The sequence below is a fragment of the Mytilus trossulus genome, chromosome 2, assembly GCF_036588685.1.
Source record: "Mytilus trossulus isolate FHL-02 chromosome 2, PNRI_Mtr1.1.1.hap1, whole genome shotgun sequence".
NCBI lineage: Eukaryota > Metazoa > Mollusca > Bivalvia > Mytilida > Mytilidae > Mytilus > Mytilus trossulus.
This window is the reverse complement of record NC_086374.1, coordinates 16,732,336-16,747,585: the sequence shown is the minus strand read 5'-3', so window position 1 is coordinate 16,747,585 and position 15,250 is coordinate 16,732,336. Positions and strand designations below refer to the sequence as shown.

The 15,250-nt window shown below is 30.6% G+C and overlaps 1 protein-coding gene across 4 annotated transcripts in view; it reads right to left on the bottom strand.

Moving 5' to 3' along the window:
* Positions 1-14,882, bottom strand: part of LOC134706610 (unconventional myosin-Id-like) — a 46,977-nt gene extending 32,095 nt beyond the window's left edge. For 2 of the 4 annotated variants that reach the window (XM_063565703.1, XM_063565704.1), the window contains exons 1-4: positions 14,667-14,882; positions 2,816-3,024; positions 2,105-2,198; positions 1,275-1,301 (exon numbers count right to left, since the gene is read on the bottom strand). In XM_063565703.1, coding sequence (XP_063421773.1) covers positions 1,275-1,301; positions 2,105-2,198; positions 2,816-3,024; positions 14,667-14,767 — 431 coding nt within the window. In that variant the 5' untranslated portion in view covers positions 14,768-14,882. The remainder of the gene's footprint in view (positions 1-1,274; positions 1,302-2,104; positions 2,199-2,815; positions 3,025-14,666) is intronic. The other 2 variants (XM_063565705.1, XM_063565706.1) reach the window with 1 other exon arrangement.
* Positions 14,883-15,250: the final 368 nt, after the last annotated feature.

The window sequence follows — 15,250 nt, the reverse complement described above, 5'->3', positions numbered from 1 at the left end:
TGGCATTGACAATTAATATAATCTGTATTAACTTAATCAAATTCAGTGACAAAAATATTAAAAAAACATTGTTTGTTGCCTGCTGTCTTCCTTTGTAAATGATTTATAGACTTGTTGATGTAAAATATAATCTGAGATAACAATAGAAAAAAAGTTCAATCTATCATATCATTTTCTGACTAAATAAAAATACTGCAGAATTTTATTGGTATTGATGGTAATACTGGAAATAGTTCTAGTCTAGGCATGTACCAAATTAGAACTGTATACAGTTCAAAATATGTTGGTATTTAAAACAGAACAAGTAAAAATTAAATATTGACATATTTAATATGTAGATTAGACAGCTGTTATGAACTTATAGTACTAGGGTCTCTCAACGACCTTGAAAAACCAGATGTTCTTTTTAGATGGAACATACTTGCTATGGGGTAAAGTAACTGAGAAAATGCAACCAAAATTTCTTAAATGTGCATCAATGAAAAGAACATTGCTTACAGGATATCCCCTTCAGTTGAACATTGGTTGATAGTAAGTTGTCTCATTGGCATTCATACCATATCTCCTTATTTTTATCCACATTTAAATGTTGTCAGCAAAAATGACAGATCTGCAAATGTGTCAAACAGTATCAATTATTACTATGAAGCAATTGCAATATCAAAATTATTTGTAGAAAAATGTGATGACTATTTCTTAAATGTGAAAAACAAACAGGAAGAAGACACGTCACAGGTATCAGATCTAAAAATTTGTCTTCCCTAGAGGTAAAGCGTAAATTACTGATATGAAGCATCATACCAAATATTAAGAAAGTCTGTATTAGAATCATGGTAATTGTTGAGAAAAAATGCCAATTACACAGCAACAAAAGAAAAAGAAGCTTGAATGAACAAGATCAACTATGAAATTTATAGAGATACATATATGAGACTTGCAAATGTAAATGGCTCAAGTCAACTGTAAAATATCGCATCTATAAAGGGCACATATATTCTTGTATGGGGTATATTTTCTAGAATGAGTCTAATAAGAAAAGATAAGAGAGCAAATATGAGACAAGAAAAACATTCTGTACTTAAAAAATAAAACTTGATAAATAAATCAGGTGAATGAAAAAAAGTACATGCAAAAGGAATAACAGAATCTGAACTCTCTTATTTATCATGACAATCACATTTGAAAGGAATAAGTAGTCTTGAAAAATAGAATTAAAGAGGCTGACTTGCATTTTTTTTTAAGATAGTTTTAATATATATCTAGAGACAACAAACCTCTCAATTTCTTTTGATACATTTATCCTAAATATAATACATGTATTACATTTTATTTCTATATGTAGATGATGAGGATGGTATATAATTTGTAGCAGGTGACACAAGTCCAGATACATTGTATCTTCAACATGTTTAAATGCTGAAACTGTCATACCTAACACATACATACAACTTGCACTCTTTTCTATACATAAAAAGCATTTACACAATATTTATGGATAAGCCGCAAGTGATACATATATCAAAATGACTATAGGTTTGAAATACTTCAACATTAATGCCTGAATGGTGTTAAACAAATCTTTCAAAAGTAATGCACTATTTCCTGGCTGTCAGTTTTCATTGGAGAAGGACCCAGAGTGCCAGAAGTATAAACCAGTAGCTTTGAAATACTTTAGCAGTAGTGTAATTTTGATTGTGTAAATACTGTAGACAAAATAATTGTTTAGACTTATGTGAGAAGATAAACACAACAACATAATTATCTTGCTGAAGTTGGATCTTTTATTATATTAATACACATAAATGAATACCTATGAAAGAGAAATAGCATTAAAAAAATTAAGTTGGTTTAGTCCTCAATTTAATTTTTCCAAAAAATCAATGAAATCTTGTTAATTTTAATCATAATGCTTGCAAGTTGCTAATATACCCGGAAGGCATAATGCCATACACTGGTTTGATATTGATTCAATTTAATTTTCCACATTATTGTAATAGATATCTGTGGGGAATCTGAAGTATTTTATAAGCTTGTATAATAAACGCACTCTTCTATAACTGCTTATTTATATGCCTTATTTTATTTACACTAAAGTATCACTGACCTCTCAACTTCTTTCTGACCGCCAACATTGGTGACAGCAGCTATATATCTCATGATTATCTTGGATGCCTCTGTTTTACCTGAACCACTTTCACCTGGTAAATATACAAAACTTTGAATTGAATATATAATAACACAACCAGCAGTTGCTCAGCAAGGAAGTTTCAAAAATTATGTTTGTCTTATAGGTTTATTTAAATTTATCCAACTTACTCCCTTTTTTTTTTCTTCAGTTTTTCAGTTTGAATACAACACAAAGCAATTTTGATGATACAAGGGACAAACCCTTCATTAATCTTGAAATATCACCTTCTTCTGTGCACATAACATCTTCCTTTACTTCAGGTTAAAAAATGCTCATAAGGTAAATAAATTAAACAAACAATTCCATTTGAAGATTTTTTTAAGCATGAAAGATTTTTTAATGTTTACAATAAGCCATTATATACATCGTACTGTTGTCTATAATTTTAATATTTTCAGAATGACTTTCTTTAATTGTTAATGCTATAACAAGGTCTTACCAAAAAGCTTTCAGAAAAGCAGCATATAGATATAGGAAGATATACCCATTCTGAGGTGTTTGTTTGACCTGAACGTAATACAAAAAATGTACTCATCATCTCAATGCAGGGGAGATAATTTTTAGAAAGACAAATTCAGCTTAATAAAACAGTCTACTATGCTTCGTACAAGTTTTGAATCTTCATACCTGATATTACAATACATGTATCTCTACTTTTTCTTTTCATTGTTTTATATGCACTGTCTGCAAGAGCAAATATATGTGGTGGCCTCTCATAAATTTCCCTTCCTTTGTATTCATCAACATAGTTCTTGTTGTATATATCCACAGGTTTGTAAGGATTGACAGACACAACCACTTCTCCAATGTATGTATATAATCTGTTCTTTTCATATCTATAAACAGAAAGCAAGTAAAACTTTATTCATTAAACACAATTATAAATGGGCTTTTTCTTTTTTATAAACATGATAAAACACTGTCTTATGACATGTTTTTTTGCACCTGTATATAGTTTTCACCCAGTAGTTTTTTTAAATAAAATTTATTAAATTGTTTTCATGTGTGCATTCCAAAAATTTGGCAGGATAGACAACCAGAAGGAAGAAGAAGAGGAAGAAGAAGAAAGTAGCCTTGACCTTGATCTACATGTATACTGTTACATGTATACATGAATGTGCAATTTAAGCCATTAACTGATTAAGAAATAGCATCAAACATAAATGTCAATACATGTAACATAACATATCTACAGGTATTCAAAGTAAAAAACATATGGTAAAATTGTATCTATGGATTTGATACTACATGTATGTAACTATTATGACATAAATGTCAATACATGAAACATTACATATTGACAGGTATTCAAAGTAAAACCATTATAAATACGGTATATATATTTAACATCAGAATTTGACTGACGAAGGATATCTGTTATCCGAAATATTTATAAATAATTACATTTATAGTTCCTTTTTGTGTTATTGGTGTTGTTATGTACACTTTTTAGGCGTTTATATATATATATATATATACGAGTCTAAATTGAAAACTACGTTCAAACCTATGACTGCGTTGGATAAAAACCGCAATTTTTATACGTGTGCATGTCAAACAAATTTCGTTGTAGAAGGGTCTAAAAACAGCACAAACAACATTTTCCAAAAGACCAAAAGAGTGAAAAAGTATATTTAAACAAAACGCATTTGACTAACAGGTCGAACAACTGATGTTCTTTAACCCTGCTGACTGCCATTGGCGATTGCCAAATAAAATTGATCACAGGTTGTAACAAAATGGATCTTATTATAAATTTAATACGTCACAGAAAAAAAAAATTGTTAACTTGTGGACAGGATGTTGTGCCACAAACATTCGGTGTCAATATTTCTTTAGTACACCATATCCGGATTTCGACAATAAATGTCTCTTCAGTGATGTTAGGGATCGAAACGGTATTTGGAAGGCCATATAAAAAGCACCCTCATTTTTAGAGAAAGTACCCTCATTTTTAGATTAACTCTTGAATTTTAAGAGTCAATATATAGGATGAACGGATCATATAAACCGGAGGGAAAATATGATACATGCCCAAACAAAAAATATAAACGAGTCTAAATTGAAAACTACGTTCAAACCTATGACTGCGTTGGATAAAAACCGCAATTTTTATACGTGTGCATGTCAAACAAATTTCGTTGTAGAAGGGTCTAAAAACAGCACAAACAACATTTTCCAAAAGACCAAAAGAGTGAAAAAGTATATTTAAACAAAACGCATTTGACTAACAGGTCGAACAACTGATGTTCTTTAACCCTGCTGACTGCCATTGGCGATTGCCAAATAAAATATATATATATACATAAGTACGTCTGAGACGAGTTGTATATATATATATATACATATATGGTAAAATTCAAAGTAAAAATAAATAATGAATGTGCCAATGGGACACAAATAATGTACAGGCTTGCATATAAAAGATTATGAAGGGACAACACTGCATTTGTTTGCACCTGTACTAAGTGTTTTTGATTCATTTTTTTATATAAATAAGACCATTGGTTTTCCCATTTGAATGGTTTCATTTTTTTACATAAGTAAGGCCGTTAGTTTTCTCTTTTGAATTGTTTTACATTGTCTTATCGGCGCCTTTTATAGCTGACTATATGCGGTATGGGCTCATTGTTGAAGGCCTTAAGGTGACCTATAATTGTTGATGTTTGTGTCATTTTGGTCTTATGTGGATAGTTGTCTCATTGGCAATCACACCACATCTTCTTTTTTATATTTACACTAGTCATATTTAGGACTCTTTATATCTTGCTGTTTGGTGTGAGCCACGGCTCTGTGTTGAAGACTGTACTTTGACCTGTAATGGTTTCTTTAATTTACAAATTGTGGATTGGATGGAAAGTTGTGTTATTGGCACTCATACATTTTACCACATCTTCATATATCTAATAACTGAAGAATTGTAAAGTGAAGCTATTGATGGGGGCATAACAAATACTGTAAAAGTTTATCTATGTATGGTTTTGATGCATAAATATATATATGAATATTTACTTCCAAAAATTCATATCTCAAATGTACCTCAATAATCAAAGATAGGACAGAATGTACATTTAATTTTATTCAACAACTTGAAATGAGATGTTGATAGTAGACCTAGTAATGCATTGAGTTAATCAGTAGCATGAGTCGGAGAACAAGTTATATTTACTGACAATCCACTTGTTACCATGCAAAAATGTCTACTGCTCACAGATATGATGCACTTTATGTAGAAATGAACAAAGCTCTTTTTGTAATTTGTGTCTGTATTTTTAAATAGGCTAAGCATTTTGACTATTCTATGCTCTCTTGTGAAGTAAATGAAGTATAGAGAATGTACTGTTCACCAATAAATAGTCCTAAGTGGTATAAATTATCTTAAAAATGAAATCCTTTTAATTTTATTTTTATAAGAAGTAATCTGTAAATGCTGTATACTTTGTTAATCTACTGTTTACATAGGGCATAACACATTAGGTGTATTAACAAACTCCCTGATAAGATTTCATTCATTCAACTTTCATTTAATTTTCAAGTACATATATATGTAATGAAACTATGGTTTAAAGTTCTATTGAATAGTTGGAATAACTTGACCTTGTAAATTTGTCATGTAGATCTAATTATGGTAATGACATCCTATATACTTCCTACCTGATATGTAAAACGTATATGTCTATCAATACCTAGATCTAATTACAGGTAAAACCCAGTTAGTCAACATTAAACATCAGGTATATCACCTGATCAAAACATAAACTTTTAATATTTGGGGGGAAACATCTCAGGAATGTGGAACTAATGTTAGAATGTTCTTCAAATTGTCTCCAATATGTATTAATTTATTTCTAGTACTAACATTTGACATGTATTTTATTGGTATATGATGTATATATATGAGATTCATTTTTATGAAGCCCAGGTGGTTGTGTGGTCTAGCGGGATGGATACACTGCAGGCGATTCGGTGTCACAATATCACAGTAGCATGAGTTCGAATCCTGGCATGGGAAGAACAAAAAATTTGCGAAAGCAAATTTACAGATCTAACATTGCTTGGTTGATGTTTAGATGAGTTGTATATGATGTATATATATGTACATCTTGTTTTATTTCTATTGACATATATATCCTTCCTTATATTAAAATTTCCTATTTCTACGAGTATGATGTACGTTAACTAATATCATTTAGTACAAAGGCCAGGGGAATACTGCATTATTATAAAAATATTTCCAAGAAACTGTTTTCTTCATTTTTTATACATACATTTATTTTGCATATATATGTAAATAACAGTATAAATATGATATAGTGTTTAAAAATGTACATTATATTTCCTTTATATATCAATATAGCTTAACTCTCACTCGACATCTAATTTTAAACTTAAGACAAATGTTTTTCAATAACAAAGAAAGAATTATAGGTTGACAGTTTCTGTTGCTTTAATTTTCTTTCTGTAAATTCCCTTAATATGCAGATGGTTTTAGTAGCCACCCTTGAAAATATATTTGAACTGATAAACTTTCCTATCTAAAAACATTTTAAGTATAATTAACCGTAACAAGCATAAAACGAGATTACGGCTTTGCAATGTTCAATGTGGTTTTTACACATACATTTTTACTTTGCAATTCAAATGTTTTGGGCAAGAGCAGTAGAGACGTCCATTAGTTTTCAACTGAAGTACTGGAGTGGATGGTGAAATTAATTAACACATGATTTTGAAGCTAGATTTTTTTACTTTAGAATGTATCATCGACATGTATTTGGCATCAAGGCCCAATTCTAACGCATCCAGTAAAATATCATTGGTGAAAAGCAATCACTGATCTTGACTGAATCCAAACAAGTTTTGTAATAATAGTGAATTATGAGTGTTTTCAAATCCTTCAATTGCCATTTTTAAATCATTTTGATATTCTGTTTTGTAATACCAAAATCAGCACATTATTGAAATTATAAGACAGATTTATTGGTAGAATGTGACCCTGGGTAATACAAATGACACTTTAAATTGTAAAGAAAAATTATCAATAAAGATGTTTTACAACTATATTCTATTTACTTAGTATACAGTATAAAACTTAAGTAATCTTGTATATATAGTCTGCTGTCTTACACCCACCAGATATATATTGTTAAAGAAGGCCCCCCTCCATTGAACCAATCCAACAAAGTTTGGTATCATCTTTGAATCGTAGATTTAAAAAAGTTTAAAGTTCAAAGATCGCAACTAAAGATATAAAATTTAAGGCCATGATTCTTTGCTGGTATCTATTTGCACTGTCTCAATACTTTCCGTTACATGTTACATTAATCAAGGGCGAGGCTTTTATCTTCTTTATCTTCATTGTAAATTTGAGTATGTTTTGGTGACTAACAGATGGACATTGTTGTATATTTATAAATACAAATTCTAGTCATAAAAATCAAATACACCCTCACATGTCAAGTATTTGTCCTTTAACATTGTTAAAAGTACATGTGTATATAATATATCATCATCTAATGAAATTCAAGAAATGTCATTACAATATGTAATACATAACCACTGTTAAATGAAGCTGAATAGTATAAATAGGGCAAACCAATAAATGTCAGATCTAGCATCTTTAATGGTTTATCAAAATTTAAATTCTTAAAACAGACAGGTAGATTTTTAGATAAATGTACAATCAGAGTTCACACAAGTGAATAATTTCCATAAAATTCAAGGCATCTAGATATTTATAGCCAAATAAATTAATTTTTAACCAGTCTCTCCAAACATTGATCTGCAATATTAAGGCATTATTTCCTGCATATCTTGATCTGCCCTAAAGGAGTCATCAAAATATTGAGTCTATATTTGTCAATCAGATTGTTGGGAAAATTATTACAATTATGAATTTTCACCTTTTTGCCCATCTTTAAATAGTTAACCTAGCGCAAATAACTCCCTGAACTGGAAGGAAATGCAAGTTTTATTATTTGACACATGCATCTTCACTTCAAATGGTGTATCCATGTGTAAAATAAATCTGAACAGCTATATAAGGGATTGTTTCCATCACTACAACTCACTCAATACCCCTTACATAACCTCTTAAGTGAGCTGCTTTACAAAATGTTAAAACTGTACAACAGCTGTAGAAATCCTTGTTACATTCAATTTAAGATGATTAATTCTGTCTTCAGTATACAGTGAAATTACTGTTTTTTCACATCTCCAATTAACATGCACTATGTATTTTTGTTACACTGTATAAAATGCATATTTTATGCTGTGGATTTTTTTTTTTATTTAACATTTAACAGTGGACTATGTCAAAGCTGTACTTCATTTCTTAAATCATAGTAAATTAACAATTTTTACTCAAGTTTGACCCAATCATGCATGCTCATGCAACGTAAGGCCTAAAATCACTTGCGGCAGATAACCTAAAAACAAATTGAACAAAAAAGAAGTTGATGAAGCCGTTAAAAGTTTTTGATTATTTTACCAGTACATTTTTTGTACTAATAATTTTTGCAAGTTATGATTGAGTGGTCATCAGTACAAATTCATCTCATGGTCAGTAGCATATACAAATAGTGATGGTTGTGTGCATTGATGGACACAATGGTGACATGCTATGGTCATTCACTGCCTATTGAGACAAAAGAATGAGTGTTTTCAGGGTACTCACTAAGGATTTGTTAAGGCAAATCCAGCTGGGAGTCACCATTTGTAGCAATGACAATTCGATTGTGAGAAAAGGAAGTTTGACAATACATTACGTCAGTCTCAATGATCTAATAGACTAATATACATGATAAAGCAAGGATATGACATCAAAGGACACATACATGTTTGGCCAAATATGGCATTGAATTTAAACTTTATAAAAAATTTTATCAAAATGGCCATAATTTGGTTCTTAAATGGATAATATGACTGGGTCATTTCAGAAATGTTTGGGTTCAAATGGCTCGACATATACTGTGGCTTGTGTTTTCCTGTGAATAATGTGTAGAGAATGCAGATTTTAATTATAACCATTGTCTTTAGAGTTATGTTCTATGAACTGACACTTATAGGTATACAGTTAGTTCATAGTTCATTATACATTTACTTTATATTCTGACTCATATGAACTGTTATTTCCTTGATTCGTTTTTTTTTTTGTATTGTGGGGGAGTGCTACGTCAGAAAAATGTATTGTTTACAATGGAACACATAATTGACAGTGATAAATAATGTTGATTACTAAAGTTAATGTAATAACTAGCACACATGTACCTTATGTTGATCTAAGGCAAATAACTGGAAGAAAAAAATGCATTGATTTATTGTTTACTTGTTACTGTACATGTGTAATGCATGTGCAGTACATGCATGTAATCAGATCATGTAGTATGCCTGATAATACAGTTGACAAAAAGAAATGAAAGATTGATCAGAAACTAATTTATAAATAGTTTTCAATAATTTCCCTTTCATCTCAAAGACACTTAATTACTTTGATGTCTGAATTTTTTTTCATACACATGTACATGTATATTGTTATATTCAAGTATATAAATAACAAAATTTCAGAGATACTGGGCCATTTGACAATGTTTGAAGTGCCTGTGTATAATATCAATATCTGGATCAGAGAAAATAATGATACAAGGGAGAAATCACAATGTAAACCATTTCAGATCCTGAAGATAAAATGTATTTCTGTTAATGGATGCTCTAAAATTAGGTTTCTATAATAAAACAAAAGGAGGACAAAATGTGTAAATAAAAGATATTTAGAATAAACTTAAGAAATAATTCCTTCGTGTCATGCTCTATGCTTATTTTAACATGGGCAGGCATTATATTTGTTGATATTTTACACTGAGCGTTAGCGAGGTGAAAAATGTGGTCAAATATAATGCCTACCCATGTTAAAATGAGCATAGAGCATGACACGAAGGAATTATTTCGATTCTATTAGGACAAATACAGTATTTTTATAGGTCGAAGCGATCGAAAATACCGTAAAAATGTTTGGATTTTCCTGTTTCCTCCCCAAGGAGTCTGTGCATTACATTTCATATTTGATAAGTTTAAAAACTATGAGCAGGGTAAACATATGTTGTTTTATAAAATTACATAATAAAAATTTATGCTAGCTGCTTAAATGTATACATTTTAAAGGATAACATTGGAAATAACGTTCATATACACAGTAAGTTCATGCGCATGTGTCAAACATATTTTTTATGTTCATTAGAACACAGTTTTGTTTACAAAGCGTAATAAGGACGTCATATTAGAATTATGAATATTTCATAATTATACTGTAAATGTATTGGGGAGTTAGTACATTGTGTACCTTACCTTCAAAGTGCAGGTGTTTTTAAAGTATTTAACAGTACATATATACATTTGTGCATGCAAATAGTAAGCCTAACAAGAACATAGTAATTAACAGATCATATCTACAAGGAGGATATATTTTTTAACAAAATTCATTGCGCATAAAAATAAGAACAACCATTTTTCAAACCCTAAAGCTACATGTATCTGTACAAGGTACATATAAACATGTAACTCAATTGAGCTATTAAAGATTGACATATATATTGATAAGATCATTTAAGGAATCCTGTTGAGAGTGCAAATCAATGGGGCATGTACAATGTACAATTTCCAATGTATGATTAAAAGTCCTACTGACATGACTGAACTAGTGTGTACATCATTTAATGTATCTATTACTTAGAGAATAAAACCTGAAGGAAAAGTAGTCATGCAATTTCTAAATTACAGTAGTATTCTCCTTGGGCATTTTACCATTATTATAATGGGATGCTATATTGCTTGAATCTGAATGTGATGCTTTTTGAGATCATTGTGATACATATTGTTTTATAGAAATTATAATGCTAAAGTATCAAGGAATAAGATGGTATTTTAATTTCAAATCCCCTTTACCAGGATATTATATCATGTACCCTAGTATATGAAATTTGTGAGGAGAACATGTTACAGTCATGGAAATTGAATTCAATGTAGCACTGTTTTTACCCCAATACATTCTATTATAAAATCATTTAAGATAGCACCATGGTAGAAAAAGCATAAGTGTATCATGGTGCTTAAGGCCCTATAGAGAACACGGTAAGTAGTGAATTTACTGCATAATGACAACACAATGCTGGGAGAGATTCAGTTATATGTGCAATATTTGGGGATGAGATATTCTTTTTTTACGTGAAGTATAATACATGTACATGTAATAATAGTGCTTCAATCAGTGGAAAATGGTACATGTACAATGTATGGTTTAATTTGGGATATGATGGTATCATATGTTTATATAAACTATACACATATATAAACATGAACTGTAACTCAGTACACTCATAAAACTCTGACCCAACTAAGTTACTATCATAATCATTTGACAAACTATTAACTGTCACTATATAAATATAAGAGAGTTAATATCCTTCCTTTGTAACTTAAAAGCACTTTCAAGTAAATATAATATCAATCATGTACTCAAAAGACTCATATGACAGTTATGTATACATGTAGTTCATACCCTAAACAGCATGTAGGGGTAAAATGTGAACAGTTGAGGCACACATAAGATTTTTAAAAAAATTATCCGAAAAATTTATTATATATTACAAATCACCCACCTTTAATGTTGCACCCATCTTGATATATACTCAACATAAACCTTAAATTTTGAGATTGTACGAGATAAGTTTGAGATAAGTCTGAAAATATTTCTTCATCAGTAAAAGATTATTTTGAAAGACTTATCATTTCTATTTTTTTTCGATAATATACTGATATATATATCATCCAGATACATTTTTTTGTATAAAAATATATCATGTATATATCATGTAATTCTTTGTATATATATGTGTATTCAACTCATATCAAAGAAAATGGTACATGTACATGTAAAAATGTACTGCAGACTCCAGTATAAAATTTCAACATAAATTAGATATAATTTTTATATACATTTGTAAAGCTCCACAATAAAAGAATCTGAATTCATCCCTATACTCAAATAATATATATCAACAAAAGTGCAATGATTTTCTAATTATGTTTAAATTTTATAATGAAAGTCCTTAAAAATATAAGATTATGGCCTTGCTGCAGAATTGTGTATCACATAACCATATAACTTATTAAATTTACAAATGAAATTAAGGTCAATGTCTCATGAACTAAAAACTTACAAGTGTGATAATACCTCGTAATGTTCTACATTTTGTGTATTTATCAAACTATTATACATTTTTTAAGTCCTATGCACTGGATTCCTAATTATAAAAGAGCCAAAAAACTAAATATACCCTCTCTCAATTTTGACTAAATTCACTATATCAATAATATGAATACCTGTCTGGAGCTTAACTACTATATACCCTGAAAAAAGTATTTTTTCCGCAGTGTTACTAATTTTAGTTGTCTGTTACAAAATGCAATATTTTTAATTAATTGTTTGTAACGATCAAGCACAACAGTCCTGTACTATGGTCTTAAGACTTAAAATTGAGAATGGAAATGGGGAATGTGTCAAAGAGACAACAACCCGACCAAATAAAAAAACAACAGCAGAAGGTCACCAACAGGTCTTCAATGTAGCGAGAAATTCCCCCACCCGGAGGCGTCCTTCAGCTGGCCCCTAAACAAATATATACTAGTTCAGTGATAATGAACGCCATACTAATTTCCAAATTGTACACAAGAAACTAATATACAAATAATACAAGACTAACAAAGGCCAGAGGCTCCTGACTTGGGGCAGGCGCAAAAATGCGGCGGGGTTAAACATGTTTGTGAGATCTCAACCCTCCCCCTATACCCCTAACCAATGTAGAAAAATAAACGCATAACAATACGCACATTAAAATTCAGTTCAAGAGAAGTCCGAGTCTGATGTCAGAAGATGTAACCAAAGAAAATAAACAAAATGACAATAATAAATAAATAACAACAGACTACTAGAAGTTATTAGTAAACTTTTTAATGATTGATAAGGAAATACAAATGTAATGTCAGCCATGATGTTGAGAGGGAAAATAAAGAACCGAAGAAGGCCAATTGGCCGAAACGTCTAAAAAAATGTTTATTGATACAATAATATAACTCACTTCAGACAGACAATTTCTATGAATTTGGCAAGATATATTATATACCTTTTCAAATTCCAATACTCAAATGAAAGCTCTGATGAGCTTTATGCCACATACATATATATAATTACCATCTATCTACAATGTATTTAGCAAGGTGCATGTGTATAACAGTTAAACTCTTGAATGGTTCAACTTAAATGTGATCCCACTGATATTCAAATATTACCTTAGTTTTTGGTCAAGCGTTGTGCATATTAAAGTTTCATCATGTTCATAACATAAAGTTGAGGGAAGCTTAAGGTTAGATAATGGAAACATTTTTAAGGGCCATTACTCTAAAGCAATTACGCTCCAAAAATCCACAAGTCTTGGAAAATTCGAGATTATATCAATTTTATACTGAAAAGCCTGTCAGATTCATTTGCCATCATAAATTAGATACATGTATACTGTTCCAAGCTGTGACATATTTTAATTGCTCATTTTAGAAAGTTGACTTTTTGCAGACCTCATTTGGCAAAGTTTCTATAGAGTAAATTTTCACTGACACTGAATACTGATACATCCTGTCATTACTGACACCATTTGTGATTATTTGAAAATATTAATCGAAGTAGACAGACATAATGCCAAGTCATGTTATTAAGTTTTTGTAATTTCTGTTGCTATTGTGTCTATATGGATGCTACATGTATGTGAACACTATCACATTATAAGTATTGCAGTTCTGCAGCTATATTTATATCCATGCCAAACACCAATCTTGAGGGGATTTTCCGCAGTGTTACATGGCATTTATAACGGACATCATTATACATTTGGTTCTTTCTAACAACCTCTACCCAAGTGTTTCCAAATGCAGGAGATCAGTTTACTTTTCTTCAATGACTTCTTCTCTTATCTCTTCTTCTATATATAATGACCGCCTTCAACACGTAATGACATCAATGACATCATAAATAAACATTGTGGCATAGGAAATGTCGGGAAAGTGCACTACTAGTATTCAGAAAGTTGTCACTGCAACCCAATGTTTCAAACTGTACAAATATGAAGGAATTGTATACCAATAAATGAGGACAATTTATGAAGATCTTCCCAAGTATGATGTACTGTGACTGTGAGGGTCTCATAATTTAGGGCGAGTAGGTACCAACCGGTCGATAAGGTCTTTACTTAGTCTTTAGACCATAGTACGGGACTGTTGTGCTTGATCGTTAAAAGCAATTATTAAAAACATATTGCATTTCTTGTAACTGACAATTTAATTTAAAATTCTTACTAAAATGAATAAAAATATTACCTGTACAGGTTACTCGCGCCACTCTGTCAGGTGTACGACCCAAAACAAATGATATATTTACCTGAGTTTCAAATTATCCATGAAGGCCTCCAGAGTGACATCATGGAGGAGAACAAAGTCTCCAATGCCAAATTCTGGCCCTTCATGAATGGTACCAGCCATAACTATATTGATATCACTTTTTACCGGTTTTACATTTCTATTTTCCACGGTTCAAGACTCATCAGATGCGTATTTTTATCGTTAGGCGGCGCTCATTTCCGGCAATGAAGAGAGGCTCCATAGAGGTATTATTCTTAAAATCGGGGGACGAGAATAAGTATAGAGAAAAAAAGGAATAAGATTGGGATTTCACATAAGAGATTTTCTTAAACTGTTTTCTCTTTCTTTTCTAATTTCTCTTTCTTTTCTAAAGTAGGAAAGAAGTCAAATTGCTTTCATTAAACGGCTTTACTATATGCATTTTTTTTAACATGATATGGTTTCAGATAGGCCTACCTAAATATATAATTATTCAAATATTGCACATGTGGAAAAAAAATCTGAGACAAGTGCCTGTTGGCGGTTTTAAAGAATTCATAATATAGTCACTTCGACACCTCAAATTGAGACCTGACAATGGCGGATCCAGAACTTTTTTGAAAA